The following is a 27882-nucleotide window of genomic DNA, read 5'->3' as shown; positions in this document are numbered from 1 at the left end:
CGCAGGCCCTTCGGCTCCTCCAGCCTGGCCGCCGAGGCTCTGTGGGCGGGGAGGGAGAGCGGGGAAGGAAAGGGGGCGACGGCGCTCACTGCCCGCCCCGATTCCTCAGCGGGGGCCGCGGGGAAGCGCGTGAGGCGGCGGCGGCGGGGCTCGCAAAACAGGGGAGAATGGCGGGCGCGGGCAGCGGCGGCCGGGTTGGACTTTGTCCCCCGGGCGGGCTGGAGCAAGTGGAGCTGGGCCAGCTCGGGCAGCCTTCCGCCTCGCCTTCGCCGCCGCTTTCCTCTTGCTCGAGGCAGGCCTGGAGCCGGGACAACCCGGTGTTCGAAGCCGAGGAGGAGGAGGGAGAAGGAGACCCGGCCAGGGGGGCGACGGCGGTAGCAGCCGGGCCGGTGCTGAGGATGGACGCGGAGTGGGGCCGGGCCGAAGCGGCCTCGCCCACGTCCTGCGGGCCCGGCGCTCGGAGCGGAGACGCCGCGCAAGGGAGGCAGCGGCGGCGGCCCAGACGGAGGGGCCCTGAGGAAGAAGAGGAGGAGGAGGAGGAGGAAGACGGAGCGGAGCCGCGGGGCCGTCCCTTCCCCGCCGCAGCGGGAGACGCCCTGCCCGCGCGCTTCGCTCCCGGAGAGGGCGACGAGGGCCAGGCCGCGGACCCCCCGCCGTACCGCATCGCCTGGGCCAAAGGGCTGGCGGGCCGGCTGCGAGGTGAGTGAGGGCGTGAAGGAGCGAGGGCCCCCGCCTGGCGCATCCTCGCCTCCCCGCCCCTGCCACAGACGCCGCTTGCCGTGAGCGAAGGGCCGCCCTTGGCCCATGCAGCCGCCGGTTCTCGGACATCTGGCCACGGGACAATTCGTTATGGCTCGTCTCGCCCCCGGGACTCAATAGCGAAGAAATGATAACAATGGTCGGAGGTCTTCAAACTTGGCGACTTTTAAGACTTGTGGACCAACTCCCAGAATTCTGCGGATGGATGGATGGATACAGACAGATGATTGATATGGACAGACAGACACGGATGGATGGAAGGAAGGAAGGATGGATGGATGGATGGATGGAAGGATGGATGGATGGAGTGATGGATACAGACAGATGATTGATATAGACAGACAGACACGGATGGATGGATGGAAGGAAGGATGGATGGATGGATACAGACAGATGATTGATATAGACAGACAGACACGGAAGGATGGAAGGAAGGATGGATGGATGAATGGATGGATGGATGGATACAGACAGATGATTGATATAGACAGACAGACACGGATGGATGGATGGAAGGAAGGAAGGATGGATGGATGGGTGGAGGAGGGATAGACAGACAGGCAGACAGGCAGGCAGATAGATGATTGATATAGACAAACAGACAGAGTCAAGACTAGATAGGTAGATAGACAGACAGATGATTGATATAGATAGACAGACACGGCAGGTAGACAAACAGACAGATGATTGATATAGACAGACATGATATAGACTGGCAAACATTGATATAGACAGACAGACACAGTAGGTAGGTCGGTAAACAGACAGACAGACAGACAGATGATATAGACAGACACAGACAGACTAGATGGATGGATGGATGGATGGAGAATTCTGGGAGTTGAAGTCCAAATATCTTCAAGTTGCCAAGGTTGGGAAACACTGCATTGGATAATTCGCCAACTTCACTGCAATTTATTCGCATGCTTTAAGGCCTAGCCCCATTTGCTCCCAAGGAAAATGCAAACCTATCTTGACAAACCTCTTTTTTTTCTCTTTATCTCTTTGACATTGCGTTCACCTTGGCTAGCATCTTGGCCCTGAGCAAAGCAAGCGGAGAGAGTCTCCAGCTGTGGGAGAGAAAATATTTACAAAATTAAAGATCTTAAGGAAAAGCTTCAGCCTTTCTGTCTTTGTAACTGTCCTCAAAAAATATGAAGCTTTTAATTTGGGCACCACACAAAATCCATAGGCAGTCTTATTTTTTAAGCCTGTCTAAGAGTTGTACTTGTTTTTCCCCAGAAATAAAATATTATTTTGCCAAGCACTGCAAACTCCAATCCACTCAGAGTGTATTTCAAACTTTCTGTTGCTTGGCCAACCAGCCTTTGCTCATTTGTTCCAGTTCATCTAGCTAGCTGCAAATTCCAGAAGAGCAGCCATATTAATCTGTAGAAGTCAAAATACAAAATGTAAGCGTAGAAGTAAAAAATACAAATGCTACTTTCAGCACTTTTTTGGGGGGTATCCTCTCCTTTTCACATAATATTATTTGTTTGTAACTCAGTTATATGCAAAATGGTTCACAAAGCAGAAGACAAAAAGTCCGGCTACAAGTAGCATATACCTTAAAAGTTAATTTTAAAACACGTGACAATTATTTGAGACAGATGTTAACAGTTTACAAGGGTCAAACTATATTTGCAAGCCTACTTATTGGACATAAATTATACACTTTTTCTTGCATTGCAATTCCTTCTGTGAATAGCTCATGCTGTTATTTTTAGTAACGTGCCTTTGGTATGATGGAATGAGCACATTTTGTACAACTACTGTTTTGATCCACAAAACTAATTTGATGCATTGTTTTTGGCAACATCTGTCATTCAGTTGTTTTGTGAGGAGCCGCCCACCCTCCCAGAAGAATGAAATGTTTTGAGGAATATAGTTTTTAAAAAAAGAAGGTAGAATATTATATCTCCCTATATGAAAAATGGAGAAACGTGTTTTTTAGAGGCAGAAAGCAGGCCCAATCTTAATAGCCCCCATCAACAAACCATCTTTCCAATAGCCCTCCATGTTTCCAGTGTCTTTCTCCCAGCTTGGAACTGAACCAGATGGGTATTTCTTCCAACACTTTATTATTATTATTATTATTATTATTATTATTATTATTATTATTATTATTTAGATTTGTATGCCGCCCCTCTCCGCAGATCCACTGTTACAGGAAAGGGATTGATCTTCGTTGTCAGTCTAACTCCAAAGTTTAAGTAAATCCTGTAGTTGTTAAGGTAACAACATAGTTGTTAAATGAATCTGGCTTCCACATTGACTTTACTTGTCTTCAACCGTCATAAATATCAACCAGTTCCCAAGCATCCAAATTTTTGTCATGTGGAGAAAAGCTGTAAATATGCAAAGTGGTCATGTCACTTTTTTGCATAACTTCAAACATCCACTAAACAAATGGTTATAAGTTGAGGATCACCTATAGTCAGTTATTGCATGTTAGGTGACAATTATTGGTACCTGTCTAGTCCTTTTCCTTGTTTTTCTGGTGAGTAGGTAAATCTTTTATTAATCTTCTAAGGCAGAAATAGTTATCCAAGCTTATACATCAGAATAAACAACAGGAAAACATTACTAGGTTATACAGACGCCTTCAATATATTACTATGTCATATTTCTTATGGATTCCTGGTTATTCTTTTTAAGGTCTGTGGGGCACTCGGCTCATGGAAGAAACTACAACTCGAGAGAAATACTTGAAAAGTGTTTTGCGTGAGCTAATAACATATTTGGTTTTTCTTGTGGTCCTATCAATCTGTAAGTAGTCTTTGCTAATATTTTAATGTGATGGTAAAATGATATTTAATATATGACGCAATGTTCTGAAAGCTTCCTTCATTAAAGGCCATGGTTATTGCTTATTCAGTCAAATTTAGAATAGAATAGAATAGAATTCTTTATTGGCCAAGCGTGACTGGACACACAAGGAATTTGTCTTTAGTGCATATGCTCTCAGCGTACATAAAAGAAAATATACATTTGTCAAGAATAATGAGGTATAACCCTTAATGATTGTCATAGGGGTCAAATAAGCAATCAGGAAACAATCAATATTAATAAAAATCTTAAGGATACAAGCAACAAGTTACAGTCACACAGTCATAAGCAGTGTTCCCTCTAATTTTTTGGGGGGTGGGCGGAAAAGTATAGTGTCTGAGGAGCAGTCCCTTCGGGACTGGGCGGCACAGAAATAATAAATAAACAAACAAACAAACAAAAAACCCACCCTGTTTTGCCTCAGAGAATTTCAAAATAAAATACTGTACTGTGTGTCTATAACAGAGAGCTCATAATAGGGCAACTCTATCAATATCAAAATGCCACTTAAATAGTTGAGCTAGTTTCAAACGAGATTTTGATTTTCTTTCTCTCTTCCTTACTCCCATTCTTTTTCTTTCTCTTTTCCTTCCTCTCTTTTTTCTATCTGTTTCTCTCTCTTCCTCTCTTCCTCTCTCTCTCCTTCCCTCTCACTCTTTCCCTCTCGGCTTCTGGGCAGGTTTGGAAAACTCTGAGTTGAGGATGATTTTTAAGTGAGCGATTGCTCACTGCTCAGCTTAGAGGGAACTATGGTCATAAGTGGGAGGAGTGGATGAGAAAAAAACTAGTAGTAATAGTAGTGCAGACTTAATAAATAGTTTGACAGTGTTGAGGGAATTATTTGTTTAGCTGAGTGATGGCATTTGGGAAAAAATTGTTCTTGTGTCTAGTTGTCTTGGTGTGCAGTGCTCAATAGCAACGTTTTGAAGGTAGGAATTGAAACAGTTTATGTCCAGGATTTGAGGGGTCCGTAAATATTTTCACAGCCCTCTTTTTGACTCGGTCCTCAATGGAAGGCAGGTTGGCAGCCATTGATTTTTTCTGCAGTTCTGATTCTCCTCTGAAGTCTGTGTCGATCTTGTTGGGTTGCAGAACCAAACCAGACAATTGTAGAGGTGCAGATGACAGACTCAATGATTCCTCTGTAGAACTATATCAGCAGCTTCCTGGGCAATTACAATTACATGCACAAAACCTTGGTAATATTTTTTTAAAACTAATTTGCCATTTCATTCTTCCTAGAGTTGAGAGGGTATAACTGATTCAAGATCCCTCCCAGCAAGCTTCATGCCTAAGGCAGGGACAGAACGCACCGTTTTTTTATGTCTACCCTGGCGGTTTTAACAAGCACAATAAACTGGCTCTTAGAACATGTTTAGGGATACATAAAATATTGAAAGAGCTCTGCATTTGTCTGCAATGCAGTCTTTTGCTGCGTTTTATTTCTGCTAGAGAGTATAATTGGGCAAGCGATTAACTGAATGTATCTACGGTTAAGTGCTTCAGTAATTAAACCAACTTCACCGCAGATGCTTTTTTGGATACCAAGACAAATAAATAAATTAATAATTTAATAATAATAATTTATTGGATTTGTATGCCGCCCCTTTCCGTAGACTTGGGGCGGCTAACAACAATAATAAACACAACATGTACAATCCAATAATAAAAAACAACTAAAACCCCCTATTATAAAACCAAACATACCATGCATAACTTGTAATGGCCTAGGGGGAAGAGCTATCTCAACTCCCCCATGCCTAGCGGTATAAATGAGCCTTGAGTAGTTTACGAAAGACAGGGAGGGTGGGGGCAGTTCTAATCTCCGGGGGGAGTTGGTTCCAGAGGGCCGGGGCTGCCACAGAGAAGGCTCTTCCCCTGGGGCCTGCCAAACGACATTGTTTAGTCGACGGGACCTGGAGAAGGCCAACTCTGTGGGACCTTATCAGTCTCTGGGATTCGTGCGGTAGCAGGCGGTTCCGGAGGTAATCTAGTCCATTGCCATGTAGGCAAAATGAAAAGTCTTTTAAAATGTTTCCCTTTTTCAAATATTAAATATAAACAAATTGGTTTAGTATTATAAACTAGTACATGTTCTAATGATTAGATAAGATAATGATCAGTGTACATTTTATTTGGAAACTGAATTTAGATCATTTCAGTTTCGATCCAATTTTATTACGTCATTTAGCCAGCAAATAAAGTAAAAGAAAGAAGAAAATAATCAACGAAGACACATATACATCCATCTGTTTTATTAATTTAGACAGCTATAGGATTCCCATTGTCCTAGCTTCTTTGAATACAAGTGTTTCGGGAAGGGGTGGGGTGAAGTATCTGATGAAAAGAATACCAAAATTTAAAAAAACACCCTGTATTTTTCAATTGACATTGGGAAAATTCATACATAATATTTGGAGGAAAACCTACTTCTCATGCTTTTAGCATTAAACAAAGACAATGTCTATCATCTAGTTTCACTCATACTAAAAAGCTCCATGTGAGATAATTCTTGATAATATAGCAGAGAAGAAAATATTATTTTACACTTTCCTATTACGGATGAAGATGGTAATTCATAAATTTCTATTTGAAATACTTATTATTTCCAAATTTCTGCTTACAGTATCTTACGGAATGGTGAATTCTAATGTTTACTACTACACAAGAGTAATGTCCCAGCTCTTTCTCGACACACCAATATCAAAGATGGAGAAGACCAATTTCAGAACGTTGTCCACAATGGAAGATTTCTGGAAGGTACTAATTGAAATGTGATTCTTGATATCTTTAAGCTATAGGCACCTCACACAGATTTAACATATTATCGAGAGAAAACAAAAAAAACCATTGTTCTAAGTAGTTACCCCTAGGTTGGCTTTGTGAAGAATTGCATGGATAGATCATATGACCTGATTCATGGTATAACACAAAATGGTTCAACTTCCACTTGTGCACAATAATAGTGAAAAGGATTTAGGTAAACATTATGTGAGGAGACAGTGATCCTCAAGGCAATGTATAATAGAATAGAATAGAATAGAATTTTATTGGCCAAGTGTGATTGGACACACAAGGAATTTGTCTTGGTGCATATGCTCTCAACGTACATAAAATAAAATATACATTTGTCAAGAATCATGTGGTACAACACTTAATGATTGTCATAGGGGTCAAATAAGCAATGAAGAAGCAATATTAATAAAAATCTTAGGATATACGCAACAAGTTACAGTCATACATAAGGTTCAATATGAATTTAAAATAATTCATTTTTAAAATATATATTTTTTAATGGCTGGAATTCAGTAGAGTCCAGCAAGTTATGCCCTCACTGATCCTCAATCAAAAACCTGTCGCTTAATCTTTCAGTTTACCGAGGGTCCGTTGTTGGATGGACTGTACTGGGAGAGGTGGTACAATAATAAAACAGTAGCAGAGAACAGAAGTTTCATCTACCATGAGAATCTGCTGTTAGGCGTGCCTCGTATCCGGCAGCTGAAAGTGAGGAATGCCTCCTGTTCGATACCTGAAGATTTAAAAGATGAAATAAAAGACTGTTACGATCTTTACTCGGTGGCTAATGAGGACACTGCTCCCTTTGGGCTCCGTAATGGGACCGCGTATGTATTTCTTTGCGTTCATATAGACCAGGCGTGGGTAACTATGGCAACTTTACAACTTGTGGACTTCAATTCCCAGAATTCCTGAGCCAGCCGTGCCCCAGAGACACATAGATATCATAATCTAATAGTTACTTAACCGTAATTTAAAGCCGGACGATTAGGTCCCACAGAGTTGGCCTTCTCCGGGTCCCATCGACTAAACAATGTTGTCTGGTGGGACCCAGGGGGAGAGCCTCCTCTGTGGCGGCTCCGGCCCTCTGGAACCAACTCCCCCCAAAGATTAGGACTGCCCCCACCCTCCTCATCAGAAGTAAAACATGATGGGAAATATCCTTTGAATCTGGAGTATGTACGATTGTTGAATGAATGGTAAATGGAAGTTTTTAAAGTAGATTTTTATGGATTGTTTTTATGTATTAATTGGATTGATTTTATTATTTATTGGATTGATTTTATTATTTATTATTGGATTTTATCAGAGAGGGGCGGCATACAAATCCAAATAGATAGATAGATAGATAGATAGATAGATAGATAGATAGATAGATAGATAGATAGATAGATAGATGAGAGAGATAGATGAGATAGATAGATAGATAGATAGATAGATAGATAGATAGATAGATAGATAGATAGATGAGATAGATAGATAGATAGATAGATAGATAGATAGATAGATAGATAGATAGATAGATAGATAGATAGATAGATAGATAGATAGATAGATATGTGCCATACATTGAATATTTTCCCTAGTACCTAGGGCAGTGATGGTGAACCTTTTTTTCCTCGGGTGGCGAAAGAGTGTGCGCGCCCATTATCTGATGGGAAAAAAAATACATAATTTTGAGATAATTTTCTTTCATAAGTGTTCAAAATTACAGTAATGGAATTGCGGTTCTCTTAATTCTCATGATTCTAACGTTGTGTTTCAGTTGGACGTACACCGGTGAAAAAGATCTGAATGGGAGCAGCCACTGGGGTTTGATTGCCACCTACAGTGGCTCTGGCTATTACCAAGACCTCTCGAAAAGCAAAGAGGACACTTCTGCCTTGATTGCGGTCTTTAAGAACAACTTGTGGCTTGACAGAGGCACAAGGGCGGTATTTATCGACTTTTCCGTCTACAATGCAAATATCAATCTTTTCTGCGTTGTCAGGTGAGCCTGAAATGGTTGACTGTTGACCAATTATTAACTCTTGATTTGTGAAGTCACAATCTGATGCATGGTGCCATAGGATCGCCATCACTGCCCCTATATGTTTATTTCAAGCATACATTAGCATACATTTGGAATACTGTGTTCAGTTCTGGAGACCTCACCTACAAAAAGATATTGACAAAATTGAACGGGTCCAAAGATGGGCTACAAGAATGGTGGAAGGTCTTAAGCATAAAACGTATCAGAAAAGACTTAATGGACTCAATCTGTATAGTCTGGGGGACAGATGGAAAAGGGGGGACATGATCGAAACATTTAAATAGGTTAAAGGGTTCAATAAGGTTCAGGAGGGAAGTGTTTTTAATAGGAAAGTGAACACAAGAACAAAGGGGCACAATCTGAAGTTAGTTGGGGGAAAGATCAAAAGCAACACGAGAAAATATTATTTGAATGAAAGAGTAGCAGATGCTTGGAACAAACTTCCAGCAGACGTGGTTGGTCAATCCACAGGAACTGAATTTAAACACGCCTGGGATAAACATATATCCATCCTAAGCTAAAATAAAGGAACTAGTATAAGCGCAGACTAGATGGACCATGAGGTCTTGTTTCTAGTGGACATAACTGCAATAATATAATACTTTGCATATGATTAAAAAAATATTTTGTGGGATGTTAAAAATAATTTTAGTTAAAATATTTCAATAAAATAGTGAAAACATATGATTTTGCACTGCCCCCACCCTCCTCGCCTTCCAAAAGAACTTAAAAACCTCATCTTTACCACCAGGCTTGGGACTTTCAGATCTTCCCCCTGATCAATGAATATTTTAAGTATGATTGTTGAATGTTTGGTTGATAAGTTTTTCTTGTTAATTGTTTTTAAATTGTAGTATTAATTGAATTTACATTATTGTTCTGTTTTTATACATGCTGTGAGCCACCCTGAGTCCTCGGAGAGGGGCAGCATACAAATCCAAATAAATAAATTTCTATACGTATTTTTACTTATAACTTTGACATCTTAATTGTCCACCCTTGCGTTAAATAAAGATCTTTAATTTCACCCGAGCGACCAAAGAATAGTCTATGACAAAATGACTTTTATTTTTCAAATGCAGGTTATTGGTGGAATTCCCACCCACGGGGGGCCTCCTGACATCCTGGCAATTCCAGCCCGTGAAGTTAATCCACTACATCTCCACTTTTGACTTCTTCTTGGCTGCTTGTGAAATTGTGTTTTGCTTCTTTGTTATTTATTACGTGGTGGAAGAAATCTTGGAAATACACATTCACCGGTTGTTCTATTTTAGGAGTCTTTGGAACTGTCTCGACGTTCTCATTATCACAGTAAGCAAACCCATTTAAATACTGGCCAGTTTGAAATATTTCCAAAATTTTGTAAGGAGCTGTCAACTCTGAAGTCTGTGATGAATAATGAAGATGCCTCCTGGTTTGTCCTTTCTATACCATAACTTTTAAGAGATTGTGATCCCGCTGTATAGAGTGCTGGTGAGACCCCATTTGGAAGACTGTGTCCAGTTCTGGAGACCTCACCTACAAAAAGATATTGACAAAATTGAACAGGTCCAAAGACGGGCTACAAGAATGGTGGAACTTATCAGGAAAGACTTCATGAACTCAATCTGTATAGTCTGCAGGACAGAAGGAAAAGGGGGGACATGATCGAAACATTTAAATACATGAAAGGGTTAAATAATGTTCAGGAGGGAAGTGTTTTTAATAGGAAAATGAACACAAGAACAAGGGGACAAAATCTGATGGTAGTTGGGGGAAAGATCAAAAGCAGCATGAGAAAATATTATTTGACTGAAAGAGTAGTAGATGTTTGGAACAAACTTCCAGCAGATGTGGTTGGTAAATCCGCAGGAACTGAATTTAAACATGCCTGGGATAAAATAAAATACAGGAAATAGACTGCATGGACCATGAGGTCATTTTCTGCCGTCAATCTTCTATGTTTCTATGTCTTCCTTCCTGATGCTGCTAGAAAATATATATATATCCCGTATTTTTCAGAGTATAAGACACACCTTCCCCCCCCCCCCCCCAAGAAAAGAGCTTGAAAATTTGAGTGTGTCTTATTTATTTATTTATTTATTCATTCATTCATTCATTTTATTTATTGGATTTGTATGCCGCCCCTCTCCGGAGACTCGGGGCGGCTAACAGCAACAATAAAACAGTGTACAATAGTAATTCAATACTAAAAACGATTAAAAACCCATTAATATAAAAACCAAACATACATAAAGACATACCATGCATAGAATTGTAAAGGCCTAGGGGGAAAGAGGATCTCAATTCCCCCATGCCTGACGACAGAGGTGGGTTTTAAGTAGCTTACGAAAGGCGAGGGTGGGGGCAATTCTAATCTTTGGGGGGAGTTGGTTCCAGAGGGCCGGGGCCGCCACAGAGAAGGCTCTTCCCCTGGGTCCCGCCAAACGACATTGTTTAGTTGATGGGACCCGGAGAAGATCCACTCTGTGGGACCTAACTGGTCGCTGGGATTCGTGCAGCAGAAGGCAGCCCCTTATACTCCGAATGTAACTTTTACTAAGCTTTTTTTCAGCCCTAACGAGGTGCTAACGAGTGAAAGTGGTATCCAACTCTGTGGGCAACCTTTTTGAATCTTTTTTTCAATACCAATTCCTCAATACTCTATATCTACTTACCTACTGAAGACACCCAAGATGTTTTCCTCTGATGGTACCATATGTTAATTAGAAATTAAAAGAAAAGTCGTCTACATTGACAGGATTACAATGTTATGCAGGGGTGGTAAAGTTAGTCCACTAAACTTTGTGCCTCTCTTTTTATTTTCTGTTTTTCTATCCTCAGCTATCACTGGCAGCTATTGGATTGAATATCTACCAACTATCTACTGTGGATAAGCTACTGAAGAAACTGCTGGAAGATCAAAATAGCTTCCCCAATTTTGAACCTTTAGCCTACTGGCAAACCCAGTTCAACAACGTTGCAGCCGTTACCATGTTTTTCGTCTGGATAAAGGTAATTCGAATTTTACTAAAATAATTGGGTTTTTTTTTCCTTTTGAAAAACTGAATAGTTATAATTTGGGAGTGGAGAAAACCAATTTGCATTCAAGCTCTGTTTCTCTTTTGTTCCTTTAAATGTGTATCTACCCTAAAAGTGAGGAACTGCAATAAATAAAATCCTTGCAGGTAAGGTTTGAACCCTGGTCTGGACCCTCTCTAGGAAAAAGGCTGGGAGGGTAGAGAGACACATTCAGAATTACAGAATTCTGTTACTATAAGCCTGTAATTAAGTACAAGCAGTCCTTGACTTACAAAAGCTCATTTCAGAGTTCGAGTGGTCAGAATTACAAAAGACGAAAGTTGAGGATTACTTGTACTTTCAATATTCATGACTTTGGCATTCATATCTCTTCGGAGAGGGGCGGCATACAAATCTAATAAATTATTATTATTATTATTATTATTATTATTATTATTATTATTATTATTATTATAATATCTGGTCTACCTGAAAAGGCTGAATTTTGCCTCTTTCCAAAAAAGAACTAGAAAGAGTAAAGTTTGAGACACATTCTCAAATTCCACTCTTACTCTAATCATTGCCAGGGCTGTAATAATAATAATTTATAATAATAATTTATTAGATTTGTATGCCGCCCCTCTCCGAAGACTCGGGGCGGCTCTTCCTCCTCTTCTTCTAGGTTATTCTCACCCCTGTTTTACATACGACATGCAATTTAATATGATGTAAAAATACAAACTATTTCTGCTGTAATTGATATTTACAATATATTCTGTCCCCAATAATGAAAATTTCTTTTTTTATCTCTTCTAATAATATATTACTGGGATAGAGTTGAAGACATCCAAGCACCAAGATAGAAAAATGACCAGCCAAAATGAAAATAAGATTACCATTTAAACCTTTAATATCCTATTTACTTTGTATATATTTTGAGCTGCCAAAAAAGCAATCTTTGGAATAGTGACATGAATTTTCTTAATATTTAAGATATTGTTTCCATATATGAGATTAAAATATCCTGCTTAACTATCTGGTATGGAATTTGTTCACTGCAATTCTTTCTGGTTGGTGCCCCAGTTCTTCCCAGCTTCTGTTTGCTGCTTGAGTTAAACCATTTTCTCTCCTTTATCAGCTTTTCAAATTTATCAGCTTCAACCGAACCATGAACCAGCTGTCAACAACTATGTCCAGATGTGCTAAAGATGTCCTCGGCTTTGCAATTATGTTTTTCATCATCTTCTTAGCTTATGCTCAGCTAGCCTACCTTGTCTTTGGGACACAAGTTAATGATTTCAGCACTTTCCAGGATAGCGTGTAAGTACAATTAATTTCTTTGTTTGTTTGTTTGTATATTATAATTTAGATTTCTAAAGCTGTCCAACTCAACGATTATGATTGGTGAATATATTTAAAAAATTTCTGCCCCCCTCCAACCCACACAAAACCCGCTTTCACCCATTCATTCTTGAACCTTTGTTTGTTTTAGTTCACACTACTTAAATACAGTGGTACCTCTACTTACGAACTTAATTCATTCCGTGACCAGGTTCTTAAGTAGAAACGTTTGTAAGAAGAAGCAATTTTTCCCATAGGAATCAATATGTGTGCAATTGGGGAAACCACAAGGAGGGTGGAGGCCCTGTTTCCCCTCCAGAAGATTCCTAGAGAGGCCCCAAAGAGGCTTCGCCCCGCCTTTTCCAGCCCTGTTCCCCCACCAGAAGATTCCTAGAGAGGCCCCACGGAGGCTTCTCCCGCCTTTTCCGGCCCTGTTTCCCCCCCAGGAGATTCCTAGAGAGGCCCCACGGAGGCTTCTACCCGCCTTTTCCGGCCCTGTTTCCCCCCCAGGAGATTCCTAGAGAGGCCCCACGGAGGCTTCTACCCGCCTTTTCCGGCCCTGTTTCCCCCCCAGGAGATTCCTAGAGAGGCCCCACGGAGGCTTCTCCCCGCCTTTTCCGGCCCTGTTCCCCCCCCCCGAAGATTCCTAGAGAGGCCCCACGGAAGCTTCTCCCCGCCTTTTCTGTCCCTGTTTCCCCCCCAGGAGATTCCTAGAGAGGCCCCACGGAGGCTTCTACCCGCCTTTTCCGGCCCTGTTTCCCCCCCAGGAGATTCCTAGAGAGGCCCCACGGAGGCTTCTACCCGCCTTTTCCGGCCCTGTTTCCCCCCCAGGAGATTCCTAGAGGCCCCACGGAGGCTTCTGCCTGCCTTTTCCGGCCCTGTTCCCCCCCCCCAGAAGATTCCTAGAGAGGCCCCACGGAGGCTTCTACCTGCCTTTTCCGGCCCTGTTCCCCCCCCCCAGAATATTCCTAGAGAGGCCCCATGGAGGCTTCTACCCGCCTTTTCCGGCCCTGTTTCCCCTCCAGAAGATTCCTAGAGAGGCCCCACGGAGGCTTCTACCCGCCTTTTCCGGCCCTGTTTCCTTCCAGGAGATTCCTAGAGAGGCCCCATGGAGGCTTCTGCCTGCCTTTTCCGGTTACAGTTTCAGAGGCTCGGGTTTGTAAGTGGAAAATGGTTCTTGAGAAGCGGCAAAAAAATCTTCAACATCCGGTTCTCCTCTAGAAAAGTTCATAAGTAGAGGCGTTTTTAGGTAGAGGTCCCACTGTACTCTCTTTCCCTTGTATTCATCTGACTTCAGCCTCTCGGCTATCAAATGCATTCAAACACCTGACTTTGCATTAGAAACATCCTGAAAGATTAAAGTTAGTTGGCCAAGAAAACTCTAGTTCCACACAGGGTCTTAAAACCGGTGGCTAAACTTTGGTGTGTTGTTATTCTCTTTAAAGCTTTACTCAGTTCCGCATCCTGATGGGAGATTTTGACTTTACAGAGATGGAAGAAGCTAACGGAATCTTAGGATCCGTCTATTTCACTTCATTTGTGTTCTTTATGCTCTTCCTTCTTTTGGTATGTAACTTTGTTTTGTTCCTTGACGTACTTTGTGCCTTGCTGTATTTCCTTCTGCATTGTCCACATGCCACATGCATGGTTTCATTTTTGCTTTTTTCTAATGACCACTCTTGTAAAATATATATAAAATCAACATAAAAAGGACCAGGAAAAGCATTGTTTAATATTTGCAGTTGCCAATCCTAATTGCTGGAGACATTGAAAGAAAAATCACTCTTTTTGTACTGAGATCCTTAAAAACAGGAAGTCAGTGTTTTTGTTTTTTCTAAAAAAAAATGTTTCTAAATTGCTTTTCTTAAACAGAACATGTTTTTGGCCATCATCAATGACACATATTCAGAAGTCAAGACTGATATGATACAGCAGAAATCGGAAATGGAACTTTCGGATCTTATTAAAAAGGTAATCTCATCCTCGTATGGTCATGGTTTGACACCATAGGGTGTAATTGTTTCCCTGATTATTTATTCATTTATTTATATTCTACTTTTATTATTTTCACCAATAGCAATAGCATTTAGATTTATATACCGCTTCACAGTGCAACTTTAAGACTTGTGGGCATCAGTCGCTGCCGATGAATGGAATGTATGTTTGGTTTGTTAGAAGTGACTGTTAAAAAATGGTTAAATTAAAAAATAAAATTGGGGTTTTAGTTTGTTAGTTTTAGTTTAGTATTTCATATATTTTGTACTGTTCTTTTTATATGCTGTAAGCCACCCCGAGTCCTCAGAGAGGGGTGGCATATTAATAATACTACTACTACTACTACTAATAATAATAATATAATAATAATAATAATAATAATAATAATAATAATAATAATAATAATATTAGGGGACAGCAGAATTGAGGAGAAGCAGCTAGAGAAATTAGTGAAATACGAAAATCTAAAAATCGAGCTGCAACGACTCTGGCATAAGCCTGTGAAAGTGGTCCCAGTGGTCCTTGGCACGCTGGGCGCAGGGCCAAAGGATCTCAGTGGACATTTGAAAACCATCGGAATTGACCAAATCTCCACCTGTCAATTGCAAAAGGCCGCTTTACTGGGATCGACAAACATAATTTGCCGCTACATCACGCAGTCCTAGGTGCTTGGGAAGCGCCCGACTGGTGATGAAATATGAAATCCAGCATAGTGATCTCATTTGCTGTGTTGTATTGACATAATAATAATAATAATAATAATAATAATAATAATAATAATAATACAACTCCCAGAATTCTCCAGCCAGTTGCTGGAGAATTCTGGGAGTCGAAGTCCACAAGACTTAAAGTTGCCAAGTTTGAAGACCCCTGGTTTATCTACTTGTTGGATCTGTTGTAACAAACTGAGTATAATTCCATTTGTTACTAATTTGGAGTAATATCCTGATCAAGATAATTGGTCCAAGAAATTTAAATGGATAAGATGACAAGTGAGTTGTTTCCATCTGCTAATGGGATGTGGGGAGGAAAATATTGAAATATTTTAAAATGAAAGAGTTTGGAATATCTTCCTATCACAATTTGTTGTTATAAGAACCTCATCTGACAATCAGCTACCACACCTATATATAACAGAATCTAGATAGGATTTATAACGATGCTCTTCAAACTTGTCAATTTTAAGATGTGTGAAATTCAACTCCCCAAATTCTCCAGCTGGCTGGGGATTTAGAAATTTTAAGAATAAGTAAATCAGTTACTTTAACAAATGTTTCCAAATCAACAAAAGCTATAGAAATTGTTCTGTCGGGCTCTCTGGTGGAATCCTCCCAAAAATACACAGATACAATTTCAGACACACACACATTTGAAAATTCAAAACCATGTTCTTTATAATGAAAATTCACTTAAACCAAGCCCTCTTTTGGTATAGCAAAGAGCACTCGTCTCCAAACAAACTGGTAATTTGTACAAGTCCCTTATCAGTTCTGTGATACTTATCTTGCAGCTGTGAGGCAATTCACAGTCCTTCTTCTTTCACAAAGTGAAACACACTTTGCTCTGGTTTAGTTTCCAAGCGGGGAAAAATCAGCACACAAAAGGTCAAAGTCAGCAAAGCAGTCACGAAACACAACGATCAGATAATCCTCCACAATGGCCAAACCCACAGGCTGCTCTTTATAGCAGCCTCACTCATGACCACAGCCCCACCCAACCACAGGTGGCCTCATTTTCTTTGATAATAATCTCTCAGTTGTTGCTGCCTATGCATCGCTCTCCGCATGCGTGGTTGTATCATTAACTCTTGTTCTGAATCCAAGGAGGAGCTAGAGAATTGATCTCCTTCTGAGCTGTCTGCCCCACTCTCCTCCTCCCTGTCACTCATGTCTTCTTGGTCAGAGGAGCCTTCATCATCAGATTCCACCGGGGGCAAAACAGGCCTGCAGCATGGGGATGTCTCCCCCACATCCACAGTCCTTGGGGCAGGAGCTGGGCCAGAGCTAACCACAACAGAAATAGATCCAGGATACTTAGCCTCACGCTTCTATATAAACATCTCACACAGAGTAACAACATATTGTTTGAAAAGGGAGATTGTGTTTATCAAAGCAAAAACAACCCATATGGGTAGAAAATTAGGGGGGAAATCACCTCATTTACACTATGCAAATCTGTTTGAAACCTCAAGACACTTCATTGCATTGCTCACCTAACAATTATATCCACCCAAGGAATAAACCGCTCTCCCTTTTCAGGGATACACCAAAGCCATGGTGAAATTGAAGCTGAAAAAAACACCGGTCGATGACATTTCGGAGAGTCTGCGTCATTGTGGAGGCAAATTAAATTTTGATGAACTGCGGCAAAACCTAAAGGGGTAAGTTTCGTCCTCTTTCATACAGATAAATGATGACACGGCTGCTTTCAGAAGAGCCAATGTTCTCTGAACCAGCCCCAAAACAAAGTAAAGAAATAGTAAATTTGATAAGGGGAGGTGGGGGAAACAGAATTCCCTACGAAACTAGACTTACAATCCTGGGTCTTGAAAGCTTAGGACTAAGACGCCTTAAACATGATCCAAGTATTGCCCAGAAGATCGTATGCTGCAATGTCCTGCCTGCCAAGGACTACTTCAGCTTCAACCACAACAACACAAGAGCCCACAACAGATTCAAGCTTAATATTAACCGCTCCAAACTTGACTGTAAAAAATATGACTTTAGTAATCGGGTTGTCGAAGCGTGGAACTCATTACTGGACTTCGTAGTATCATCCCCTAACCCCCCAACACTTTATCCTTAGATTATCCATGGTTGACCTCCCCAGATTCCTAAGAGGTCATTGAGGGGCGTACATAAGCGCACTAGTGTGCCTTCCGTCCCCTGTCCTATCTCTCACATATCTTCTCTTCTATATCCTCTATAACCTTCACTGTGTATTATTGTGTATTGGACAAAATAAATAAATAAATAAAATAAATCTGCTTTGCCACACGGCCGTTTGCAATTTGTCTCCATATCTTTCTGTCCTTGCAAACCAGTCTTCTACCAGTATCATAACTATTCCTTTTTGTTTAATTTCTCACTTTTCTTTTACAGAGTCTCATGCTTTCTTTTAAATCATGTTTGATTTATTTATTTTGGCCTTTTCCTTCCTCTCAGCATATTTGCCTCGCTTTATGTTTGTGGTTGGATCCTTATTCACTCTTTGCATAAACCACATTATCTCAATGAACTTCTTTGTAGCAGTCGCATATGAAAACATATGCCCATTCTTCTAATGACAAGCATTCCTTATTTATGGTATTCCTAAAGCATACTTTATTTCCATCATCTAGCAACTCTTATCTCAATTAAGTAAGTTACAAGAAAGTGTCTGTCTCCTTGTATATTGGCTGACTTATGGTAAATATCACAAGGCATGCTTTTATACAGAAAGTTGCATTTAGTGGCTCTGCTCATTTTATGGCAGTTCTAAACTAATATAATTAATATCTCCGGGACCGCCTTCAGCCGCACGAATCCCAGCGACCGATTAGGTCCCACAGAGTTGGCCTTCTTCGGGTCCCGTCGACGAAACAATGTCATCTGGCGGGTCCCAGGGGAAGAGCCTTCTGTGTGGTGGCCCCGACCCTCTGGAATCAACTCCCCCCTGAGATTAGGATTGCCCCCCCCCCTTGCCTTTCGTAAACTCCTTAAAACCCACCTCTTCCGTCAGGCATGGGGGAACTGAGATATCTTCCCCAGGCCTATACTGTTTATGTATGGTATGTTGTGTGCAAGTTTTTTTAAACTATGGGTTTTTAGCTTTCCAGTTATTGAATTTATATTATATATTGTTTTCTGTTACTGTTGTGAGCCGCTCCGAGTCTGTGGAGAGGGGTGGCATACAAATTTAATTAATAATAATAATAATAATAATAATAATAATAATAATAATAATAATAATGTGCTGGATACAGAATGACTCTGTGGAAGCCCCTTATTTATTCCAGCACCAGAAATTAATTTTTGCTGAAACATTTAAAGAATCGTATTTTATTTATTTATTTATTTCCAGAAAGGGACACACCGATGCTGAGATTGAAGCCATCTTTACAAAGTATGACCAAGATGGAGATCAAGAGTTGACTGAGTTGGAGCATCAGCAAATGAGAGATGATTTAGAGAAAGAGAGGGTGAGCTTTGCATGGAATGGCATGATCGTATTCTTTTTAAAAAGGGTGTGGGGTGCGGGTCCCAGAGGAAGAGCCTTCTCTGTGGCGGCCCCGACCCTCTGGAACCAGCTCCCCCCTGAGATTAGAATTGCCCCCACCCTCCTTGCCTTTCGTAAACTCCTTAAAACCCACCTCTGCCGTCAGGCATGGGGAAACTGAAATCACTTCCCCAGGCCTATATTGTTTATGTATGGTGTGTTGTGTGTATTGTTTTTAAATTATGGGTTTTTAGTTTAAATTATTAGATTTGTATTACATTGTTTTGCCACTATTGTTGTGAGCCGCCCCGAGTCTACGGAGAGGGGCGGCATACAAATTTAATAAATAATAATAATAATAATAATAATAATAATTATTATTATTATTATTATTATTATTATTATTATTATTATTATTATTATTTATTAGCCTGCACTGCAATTGTATCAGGGGGAAAAAATGGCTATGAATGCAGTACAGAATTCTGGAATTACATTTCTTTCAAAATTTGCTTTTTGATTTCAGAAAAGCATTTTTCCCTAGTTCAGTTTACTAAGTTTGTACAATATCATTTTATTGCTAGTGAAGATCTCTAGCTGCTGCGGGTTGAACGACGAGGCAACACAATAGTATACAGGCAGTCCTTGACTTATGGCCACAATTGAGCCTAAATTTCTGTTGTTAAGTGAGACATTTGTTAAGTGAGTTTTGCCCCCATTTTTCTTTGCCACAACTATCTGAATTTTGATTAAAAGATCATGGAGATGCTTCAAAAGTCCTAACTGCACAATGGTCATACATCATTTTCAGTGTCATCGTAATTTTGAACGATCACTAAATGAACTTTTTAAAGTGGAGGATCTACCTGCATTGGGCTTGGTTACAGCAATTCATATTAACAAATTAACTAATAAGTTATATACCTTATACATTTTCCAATTTATGATTTTTTCCGCCTTACTAATATCTTTTTCTTGATACGTCAATTAATACAAATTGTTATCCCCAATTGTACACCAGTGTACCAAATCTGTTAATCAATCAACTATTAACTTTCCCATATATATTATTAATTTATTATTATCATTTTTTCCCTCCATTCTAACTTTTCATAAAATACGTTCCAAATTCTATAATACGCCGAGTCTTGTATTTATTATTATTTGTATTTATTAGATTTGTATGCCGCCCCTCTCCGAAGACTCGGGGCGGCTAACAACAGTATAAAAAGACAATGTAAACAAATCTAATATTAAAACAATCTAAAAAAACCCCAATTTAAAGAACCACTCATACACACAAGCATACCATGTATACATTCTATAAGCCTAGGGGGAAGGGAAATTTCAATTCCTCCATGCCTAACGACAGAGGTGGGTTTTAAGGAGCTTGCGAAAGGCAAGGAGGGTGGGGCCAACTCTGATACCTGGGGGGAGCTGGTTCCAGAGGGTCGGGGCCAACACAGAGAAGGCTCTTCTCCTGGGTCCCGCCAAACGACATTGCTTGTTCTATACTAATTCTAGCTGTGGTTAAAATGTGTAGTGTAATAAAACTATTCTCAGTTGGTCAAACAGGTTTCCATTGTCTGCAGCTATGACCCACTGAGTGTAGGAGGAAGGAAGCATCGAATTCTAACAGTTGTGTTTGTTTTCACTAAGGAGGACTTAGAGCTGGACAGAAGTTCTCTAAACCGTCCGCTCAGTGGCCGTAGCTTCCCACGAAGCCTCGATGATTCGGAAGAAGATGACGACGACGACAGTGGACACAGCTCCAGGAGAAGAGGCAGTAGCTCAAGTGGTGTTTCATACGAAGAGTTTCAAGTGTCCGTGTTATGTTTTTTTCCCCTGTCAAATCTCACTTTATTCATTGTAAAATATATTGCAGTGGTGCCTCTACTTACGAACTTAATTTGTTTTGTGACCAGGGTCTTAGGTAGAGAGGTTTGTTAAGAAGAAGCAATTTTTCCCCATAGGAATCAATGAAAAAGTAAATAATGTGTGTGATTGGGGAAACCACAGGGAGGGTGGAGGCCCTGTTTCCACCCAGGAGATTTCTAGAGAGGACCCAAGAAGGCTTCTCCTCGCCTTTTCTGGCCCTGTTTCTTCCCAGAAGATTCTTAGAGAGGCCTCACGGAGGCTTCTCCCCGCCTTTTCCGGCCCTGTTTCCTCCCAGGAGATTCCTAGAGAGGCCCCACGGAGGCTTCTCCCTGCTTTTTCCAGTTACAGTTTCGGAGGCTCAGGTTTATAAGTGGAAAATGGTTCTTGAGAAGAGGCAAAAAAATATTGAACACCCTGTTTTTATCTAGAAAGGTTCGTAAGTAGAGGCCTTCTTAGGTAGAGGTACCAGTGTATGTCACTCTCTTTCCATACAAATCTGCTTGAAAACAGCTCTCTAAAATAGATCTGAGGCTACTTTAGTCTCTCTTATCCAAGAATCCACTAGACCCGTCATGGCGAGGCGTTGCCCTATGTTAGCTACAGGGTGCATACATGTGCTGGCCAGCTGATTTTCAGCCACGGGAAAGGCCGTTTTTGCCCTTTCCAGGCACTCTGGAGGCTTTGTGTTGTGAGCCGCTCCGAATCTCCGGAGAGGGACGGCATACAAATCGAATAAATGAAAAGAAATGAAATTTCTTAAAGCCTCCAGGGTGCAAAAAATGCCCCACTGGGCAAACCAGAAAATTTGGAAAAAGGAATTTCCGGTTTGCCTGTTGGACTATTTTTCGCACTCCAGAGACTTCCAGGAAGCCTGCAAAGTGTTAAAAACAGCCCAGTGTACAAACCAGAAGTCCATTTCTGTGCTTGCTTCTTTTTGGCAAGCAAGGAGAAAAAGTTCACCTTTTGCACTAGATGTTCCTAATGAAAGTAGTAGACGAATGATTATTTTCTCGCAAATGAAAACGGATAAATGTATCCCGGGATAATGTTGCAGGATCCCGTCTGGATCGGTCACCGGAAGGTTTTGTCTTCTCAACTTTGGACTCATGATGGAGCCCACTTTCAGGGAACTTCTCTCTAGGAGTATGTGTACTTTGGGCTGTTCTGTGTGTGGTGTTTACAACAGATAATAATAATTAATAATTTATTAGATTTGTATGCCGCCCCTCTCCGAAGACTCGGGGCGGCTCACAACAATAATAAAAATAATATTATAGTAGAACAGATCTATTATTAAAAACATATAAAACCCTATCATTATTTTAAAAAAACAAACAACACATTCATACCAAACATAAAAGAAAGTATAAAAGAGCCTGGGGGAAAGGTGTCTCAACTCCCCCATGCTTGGCGGTATAAGTGAGTCTTGAGTACTTTACGAAAGACAGGGAGGGTGGGGGCAATTCTAATCTCTGGGGGGAGTTGGTTCCAGAGGGCCGGGGCTGCCACAGAGAAGGCTTTTCTCCTGGGGCCTGACAAACAACATTGTTTAGTTGACGGGACCCGGAGAAGGCCGACTCTGTGGGACCTTATCGGTCGCTGGGATTCGTGCGGTAGCAGGCGGTTCCGGAGGTAGATAGATAGCCGCCCCGAGTCTTCGGAGAAGGGCGGCATACAAATCTAATAAATTATTATTATTATTGTTGTTGTTGTTGTTAACCGGCCCCCTACAAATGCCACCCACAGAACAGACCAAAACACACATTCTGCGAGAGAAAAATCCCCTGGCGATGGGCTCCACCTCTGGTCCTGGTGATTGGATCCTGGAAGATTATTTTATTCTACCCATCTTTGGGGTTGAGATTTAAAAGAGAACATAGAATAGAATAGAATTTTTATTGGCCAAGTGTGATTGGACACACAAGGAATTTGTCTTGGTGCAGATGCTCTCAGTGGACATAAAATAAAATATACATTTGTCAAGAATCATGTGGTACGACACTTAATGATTGTCATAGGGGTCAAATAAGCAATGAAGAAGCAATATTAATAAATATCTTAGGATACAAGCAACAAGTTACAGTCATACAGTCAACATGTTGTTCATACTGATCTTGGAACCATAACTGTATCAAAATGCCTTTTGATTTCAGCTTGGTCCGCCGAGTGGACCGCATGGAACATTCCATCGGCAGCATTGTGTCCAAGATTGATGCTGTCATCGTCAAGCTGGAAACTATGGAGAGAGTTAAACTGAAGAGGAAAGAAGTCTTGGGCAGGCTGCTCGATGGAGTTGCAGAGGTAAACTTACTTACTTATTCAGCATTTATCTTGCGAAGGTTGCTGTTTTATATTTAATTTCTTCAGAGGAAAGACTTTGCTAATTGAATGGGAGCCATAGACCCATTATCAACTCTTAGTGAGCAACGTAGATGGATTTTCGTACTGATAATCTCTCTAACTTGCCCATTCTAGTCCAATTATAATCATTTATTTATTTATTTAATTGATTGATTGATTGATTGATTGATTGATTAATTAATTAGATTTGTATGCTGCCCCTCTCCGTAGACTTGGGGCGGCTAACAACAGTAAAAAGACAATATGAACAAATCTAATATTAAAAGTAATGTAAAAAAACCCAATTTAAGAAACCAATCATACATATCAATAATTCATCGCAAGTGATTTAATCAGAATTATACCATTCTGATTACAGATAGTTCTTGATTTAAAACCATTCATTTAATGATCAAAGTTCAAACGACATTGAAAATTCTGACTTAAACCTGGTCCTCACACAACTGGAAGAGGGAGTTTGTGAACAGTGCAGTCAGGCGGTAGGGAAAGCAAGTAGGATGCTTGGCTGCATAGCTAGAGGTATAACAAGCAGGAAGAGGGAGATTGTGATCCCCTTATATAGAGCGCTGGTGAGTCCACATTTGGAATAATACTGTGTTCAGTTCTGGAGACCTGGCCTACAAAAAGATATTGACAAAATTGAAGGGGTCCAAAGACGGGCTACAAGAATGGTGGAAGGTCTTAAGCATAAGACGTATCAGGAAAGACTTCATGGACTCCATCTGTAGAGTCTGGAGGACAGAAGGAAAAGGGGGGACATGATCGAAACATGTAAATATGTTAAAGGGTTAAATAAGGTTCAGGAGGGAAGTGTTTTTAATAGGAAAGTGAACCCAAGAACAAGGGGGCACAATCTGAAGTTCGTTGGGGGAAAGATCAAAAGCAACATGAGAAAATATTATTTTACTGAAAGAGTAGTAGATCCTTGGAACAAACTTCCAGCAGATGTGGTTGGTAACTGAATTTAAACATGCCTGGGATAAACATCTATCCATCCTAAGATAAAATACAGGAAATAGTATAAGGGCAGACTAGATGGACCATGAGGTCTTTTTCTGCCGTCAATCTTGTGTGTTTCCATGAGAGCTTAGCCATTTGAGCCTGATCAGAGTCGGTGCTGTTTCTGCTTAGGATGAAAGGCTGGGTTGTGAGAACGACGCGCACAGGGAGCAGATGGAGAGGCTTGTACGAGAAGAACTGGAGCACTGGGAATCTGATGCTGCTGCTGCTGCCGCTTCCCAAGTGAGCCAACGCCTGGGAGCCCCGGTGGGATTCAACAGCCACGCACAGACCAGGGATCCGCGCCCTTCGTCCTCGCAGTCCACCGAAGGCATTGAGGGAGGGGGCAGGAAGGAAGGGGGTGGGGGAGGAAATAGAAGGAGCAACATCCACGTCTAGTAGCATTTGTGTTGGCTCAAAACATTTGACACAAATCGTGAATTGACTAATGCAAGATGCCTTGCGGCAGGGCTGTGGTTTTATAGAACAGGAGTGTCAAACGCTATTTTGTTGAGGGCCACGTCGGGGTTGTGTTTGAGGGCTGGGTGGGCGTGGCCATGGTGGGCGTGGCCATCTCAATGTCACTCATGTCATTCTGCCAGCAAAAAGGGGCCACTGCCGTGCAGCCCTCCTGAGTTCTGTTGTTGCTAGGCCAGTCCTTGGCTGTTTCCAGGGCAGCCCCACAGGCCAGATCTAGTTTAGTTTAGTTTAGTTTAGTTTTTAGTTTAGTTTTTAGTTTGATGTAGTTTAATTTAGTTTAGTTTAGTTTTTAGTTTAGTTTTTAGTTTAATGTAGTTTAGTTTAGTTTTTAGTTTAATGTAATGTAGTATAGTTTAGTTTTTAGTTTAATGTAGTATAGTATAGTTTAGTTTAGTTTTATTAGATATATTTTATTAGAAAAATTGCCTCTACTTAAGAACCTGGTCACGGAACACATTAAGTCCTTAAGTAGAGGCCCCACTGTACTTGGGTACACCCAACACAGCTGTCGTGACTGCGTGCTGGAGTAGCTGAAATCTCCCAACGTTTTTCAAGGGTAGCCCCAAATAGATCACCCCATGGGCCTTGAGTTTGATACCCCTGTTATAGAGTAAGATATAGGAAACTATCATGTTGCGATCTGGTCTGGTTTTTAAAAACCAGAGGTTTTGTTTTAAATGCCCTTGGTTTCGTTTCCAACTGCTTTCATTAGAAAGATGCACATTTTTCTACTTCTTATGAGAAAATAGGTAAGCTAGTAAATTTATTTTCCAGTTCTAGAACTTAAGGTAAAAGTGCTTTGCACATTTACCTGGCAGTAAGACATATTGGAACCCGAGTAATACTTCTTTTAAAATGTGCATAAAATACACTAAACATAGCTGTTTCATGTGGAGTAATCAAGTCTTTATGATTTTCTTCTAACACTTCCCTTTTTCAATTGAAACAAGTAGTCCCGTAGTACATTCTCTGCAAAGTAATATCAGTGTTTGGCTGCATGAATTAGCTTATTTTGATATAATAGATTTGTCTTTTAATCTTTAAGATTTAATTTAATCTTACCAAAAAGGAATTCCTATTTTGACAAAGCCTATTTTACATGATTGCTCGGAGGATGACCTTCATTATTCCCAAAGCCCCTTTGAGAAAAAATGTACGACACAATTTAGCAAATGCACAATTATAAGAAAATTTCCCATAGTAGCATATTGTTCTGCAAGCGCCACTTATAATTGTCCGTACGAAATTACGCACCGGAAAAAGCATTCTCTGGATCTGATTAAATATATTCTGAAAGCATTTATGGAAATAATTTCAGTAAAAAAATTGATCAGCGCAAAAAGTTAAATGAGCTGCTCTAACCGAAAATTGTAGAACAAAATAAACAGTATTTAAAGGGGAGCTTCTGCAAGGTTTATACTCTTGCATTTTGTTACATGTCAGTCAAAACCAGAGAGGTTGAATAATGGTATAGAAGTTCAGGTCAGAATGAGATGTAGAAGAATTGCATGCAACATTTTTCAAAATGTAACATGCATTTATGATGCAAATCTGGCAAATCTTGAGTCTACGGAGAGGGGCGGCATACAAATCCAATAAATAAATAAATAAATAAAATAAACTGGATTGCTTCTGGCAGAGAGGACCAGGTACGTTCTATACCAAAGTGCTCCTCAGGTTATTCAAAATAGCGCCAAGCAAAGCTTTGTAAAATACTTGTATCTTTAACTCCAGAAATCACCCATGCTTTGGGTCTTGAGGGTATCGAGTGCCAAACTGTTCACACTACTTACTATGCTTGCTTCTAAGTTGTATCTTCCTGTTCTTTTTAACAACCTCACAATAGAGGTTCACATAAAGGAGTACAGTGTTCCCTCGATTTTCGTGGGTTCAAACTTCGCGAAAAGTCTATACCACGGTTTTTCAAAATATTAATTAAAAAATACTTCGCGGGTTTTCCCCCTATACCACGTTTTTTCCCGCCCAATGACGTCATGTCATCGCCAAACATTCGTCCGCTTTTAATAAATATATATATATTAATAAACTTTAATAAATAAACATGGTGAGTAATAATCTAAATGGTTGCTAGGGGAATGTGAAATTGTAATTTAGGGGTTTAAAGTGTTAAGGGAAGGCTTGTGATACTGTTCGTAGCCAAAAATAGTGTATTTACTTCCGCATCTCTACTTCGCGGAAATTCAACTTTCACAGGCGGTCTCGGAACGCATCCCCCACAAAAATTGAGGGAACACTGTACTATGAAAACCAAAGGTTTGCATTCATATGGTAATAGCTTATATTTCTGTAACATGTTGTTACTTCATAACAAACTTCATTTTGAAGTGCATTAAGATTTCATGGGATAGCCATGCGTGTTGACAATGTACACATACATTTAAGTATGACAGCACAGAAGCTTGAGTATCTGCTATTTTGCACACAGTGTCTATATATATTTGCAAAGTGCCAATGTATTTCTAGAATCAAAGTTGCCTTAGAAAAAAAATATGTTAATTTTGAACATTTCACATAATGATGAAAATGTACCAATGAACAACTTTCTGACCAATAAAGATTTTGTGTGTTTTGAAGTTGCGAGTGGGTGGGTGGGTGGGGGAGTGGGTTTTGCATCCATTTCAAAAGAAGGGATATTTTTTTTACTCTGCTCTTAAGTGCCATCCAACTAATTGTTTGTGAAATAAAAGATTTATAATCCTGTATTTTTATTTGCTTTAATATTTATGGTTATGAGACTGCATTTCACTCTAAATCATAAGAATGACTCTATAGTCATTTGGGGAAACTACACAGAAACTTTAAATAAACTTGGATATAACTAATGATTTTTCTTTTCGAACTTTTAACGCATGAAAAGACAGTGAAGTCAGTTGAAAGTTTATAAATTAAATACTTGGTCAAATTCACCCGATCGGCAGATTAAATGTTATTTTTGTCTTCCATGGTCACACGGATTAAAAATAAGAAAATTCAGTTTCTAATTCTGTCATTTTATTTATTTATAAAAATATTGCTGACATAAGATTGTATGCTGGTAGTCCTCAACTTGTGCAGTATTGATACCCAGGATAGAATTTTGATGGGCTTCGTGTTCTGTTTTATTTTCCATACAAAACAATAAGCTTAAACTGGCCCTCGGTTTGAAGACAACAGCTGTACAACAATTGCAATTCCACAATTATTACAAAATATGA

At 40.3% G+C, this 27882-nt stretch overlaps 1 protein-coding gene across 2 annotated transcripts; it reads left to right on the top strand.

Moving 5' to 3' along the window:
* The first annotated feature begins 102 nt into the window (after window positions 1-102).
* Window positions 103-27390, top strand: LOC139170595 (polycystin-2-like). Of its 2 annotated transcripts, none has more exons than XM_070758029.1 (15): window positions 103-699; window positions 3418-3528; window positions 6215-6348; window positions 6961-7211; window positions 8150-8374; window positions 9499-9727; window positions 11240-11410; window positions 12555-12736; window positions 14203-14323; window positions 14630-14728; window positions 17011-17132; window positions 18815-18932; window positions 20612-20772; window positions 22981-23128; window positions 24320-27390. In XM_070758029.1, the coding sequence occupies exons 1-15, from the start codon at window positions 168-170 to the stop codon at window positions 24584-24586; spliced, it is 2871 nt and encodes a 956-aa protein (XP_070614130.1). In that variant the 5' UTR covers window positions 103-167; the 3' UTR covers window positions 24587-27390. The 2 variants fall into 2 exon arrangements, with proteins under 2 accessions (XP_070614130.1, XP_070614128.1); XM_070758027.1 differs by having other exon boundaries at window positions 20609-20772.
* The last annotated feature ends 492 nt before the right edge of the window (window positions 27391-27882 follow it).

Source organism: Erythrolamprus reginae, chromosome 7, assembly GCF_031021105.1.
Source record: "Erythrolamprus reginae isolate rEryReg1 chromosome 7, rEryReg1.hap1, whole genome shotgun sequence".
Taxonomy (NCBI): domain Eukaryota; kingdom Metazoa; phylum Chordata; class Lepidosauria; order Squamata; family Dipsadidae; genus Erythrolamprus; species Erythrolamprus reginae.
The sequence above is the reverse complement of the archived record's forward strand: the minus strand, read 5'-3'. Positions and strand labels throughout refer to the sequence as shown.